The 2528-nt window shown below is 49.9% G+C and overlaps 1 protein-coding gene across 1 annotated transcript in view; it reads right to left on the bottom strand.

The window, feature by feature from the left end:
• Positions 1–798: 798 nt before the first annotated feature.
• Positions 799–2528, bottom strand: part of LOC103807295 (C-type lectin domain family 4 member D-like) — a gene marked incomplete at both ends in the record, with an annotated part of 2126 nt that continues 396 nt past the window's right edge. The window contains 3 exons of the mRNA XM_009080021.1: positions 799–896; positions 1665–1786; positions 2076–2227. Coding sequence (XP_009078269.1) covers positions 799–896; positions 1665–1786; positions 2076–2227 — 372 coding nt within the window. The remainder of the gene's footprint in view (positions 897–1664; positions 1787–2075; positions 2228–2528) is intronic.

The following is a 2528-nucleotide window of genomic DNA, read 5'->3' as shown; positions in this document are numbered from 1 at the left end:
GGAAAGAGAGAGATACACACACAGCACAGAGCCTTTTTTCATTGGTCTAAAACTGTATTTTCTTTTGGATAAGAATTCCGTATTTGCTAAGCAGAAGCAGTGCAACCAGAGGTCATTCTCTGTGTGACTCAATATAAAACAGACACCTCTGCTCAAGGAGACAAAGGAAACAGCAGCTCTGGACTTCTGTCTTCCATTCCTGTGCCTTCTCCCTGGAGAACTCAGTCTCTTTTCAGACAGTGGCTGCTAGAATCACTCAGAGAGGACACAAGAATGCAGGACGTACTTTGATGACACTGAGTCTTCATGTGTTGCCTGAGCCAATATGTGCACTGGAGATGCTGGACAAAGGGTAAAGTCACTTCCACTCCCTTTGTCCCACCCAGCACACTGAAGATGCTTCAGGGCTCCCCACCCCTCCCAGCACAGACCAGCACTGTTCCCAGCTCACTGCTCATCTCAGTTTCTCTCGAGATGAGGGTATCTCCCTCACACAGTTACTGCTCCAGCTTCACAAATATGATTATAGCCTGTACATTTGATATTCAAAGGGTAAAGTCACTTCCACTCCCTTTGTCCCACCCAGCACACTGAAGATGCTTCAGGGCTCCCCACCCCTCCCAGCACAGACCAGCACTGTTCCCAGCTCACTGCTCATCTCAGTTTCTCTCGAGATGAGGGTATCTCCCTCACACAGTTACTGCTCCAGCTTCACAAATATGATTATAGCCTGTACATTTGATATTAGTTATTGCACAGTTACTGCTCCAGCTTCACAAATACGATTATGCCCTGTACATCTGGCATCATTCCAGTTATTGGGAGGTGACGTGGACTTGTGGATTACAACGCACTTCTCATCATCAGTATTACTTGGTTCACCCTTGCGCCAGAACCTGAGACAGAGGTAGACATGTTACTCCCCACAGAACACTTTAAACTCTGCTGTAGAAAGCTGCAACAGGATGCAAGACATGAAGGGGAGAGAGAAAAACTCCAAATGATGCTTCATGGACAGAAACAGTACCCTTTCTCCCACTCTGATATCCCACTGGCATGAGTGTCAAATAGAAAAATGCCTTCTTCCTACAGCCTTCCAACACAACAAGGCCCTGCTCTGTCCTGGCACGGGGGACTGATCACCACCACTCTCCCCATGCACTTTGCACCCAGCAGAGGCTCATGTCTGCCTCCAGGGCAGGAGTGTTCTTCAGAAGAAGAAACAGCAAGGACAATCCTGGTGGCCGCTCCCTGTGTCCCATCTCTTCCAGAACATTTCAGCACAGGCCATTCCCACAGATATCCATGCAATGAGTGCAGGCATGGTGGTGGCAATATGGAGGTGGAGCTGCTGGCAAGATGCAGCTTCTTCTGTCCCTACAGCACTGATGGCCACATCACAGGGAGTTAATTAAGAATCAAGAACCAGCACAGATAGGGCCATGTGAACCTGGTGTTCTCCCCTGCTCCATCGCTGATCTCTCACAAGGAAGGGCAGTGAGACACCTCCCTCTCATGTAACAACAGACACTCTCACTTCTACCCTTCTTCCTTGCCCTGCTAGGAGCCACCCCTCTCATGTAACAACAGACACTCTCACCTCTACCCTTCTTCCTTGCCCTGCTAGTAGCCACACCAAACAGTCTCCATCCAGGGATACTCACGCTGCTGTCTCATTATATGGAGTCTTGTCCACCCAGTGCCACTGGCCCACCTCCTCTGCACTCAGACCAATGAAGAAATTTTCTGGTCCTGAAACTTTTTTAATCTGCTCAGAGAGGAAAACCTGGAAATAGTGGAGAGTGCAATGTCCATGAGGTGCTGAACTGACCAGAGGGAGGTACCAGGAGTACCTGTGGGGTAGGACTGGGGGCAGAGGGGAGCCAGCACTGCAGGGGTGCAGAAAGGATCTCCCCTCCCCTCCAAGGGGTGCAGAAAGGACATTCCCACTCCCCTGCAGAGCTGCATAAAGGACATTCCTCCTGCCCTGCAGGACAAGGAGGGGCTCTGAGTCCCCTTCAGGGCCTGGCACTGTCTCTGACTGCTCAGCCCCTCTGTTAGCCTTGTGCACTTACCTGCTCTGCTGCACTGTTGATCACCACCAGGTGGGAGCCCATCCCAGTGCAGTTCTGCTCACTCTCAACCCAGGACATCCTATCAGGGGATAGGTAATAGCAGTTTCCTTGAAACCTTTTCCAGCCCTTCGGGCAGCACGTCCATCCTCGGTCTGCATGGGGAGAGACTGCAGAGATGAATGCTACTAGCAAGAGAGATGGTGATTGCAAAGATCCAAGTTCTCCAGGGACAGTGCTCATGTTCTCCTAAGTCACTCTTCCTGACAGAAGGTGCTTGAAAAAACCAAGGATAGTACAGATATTTCTTCCCACTGCTTTGGGATATGACCTGTGAGTTTTGTGTACACAAATCCATGACAATCCTTGGAAGATGATCTCAGGTCGTGACAAAGTTCTTTGGATGATCTTCTTTGACTTGTCCTCATATAGTCTCCTTTAGGCCTTTTGCCCCAG

This window comes from Acanthisitta chloris, unplaced genomic scaffold (assembly GCF_000695815.1).
Source record: "Acanthisitta chloris isolate BGI_N310 unplaced genomic scaffold, ASM69581v1 scaffold518, whole genome shotgun sequence".
In the NCBI taxonomy this organism is placed as follows: domain Eukaryota; kingdom Metazoa; phylum Chordata; class Aves; order Passeriformes; family Acanthisittidae; genus Acanthisitta; species Acanthisitta chloris.
This window is presented reverse-complemented; position numbering and strand designations above follow the sequence as displayed.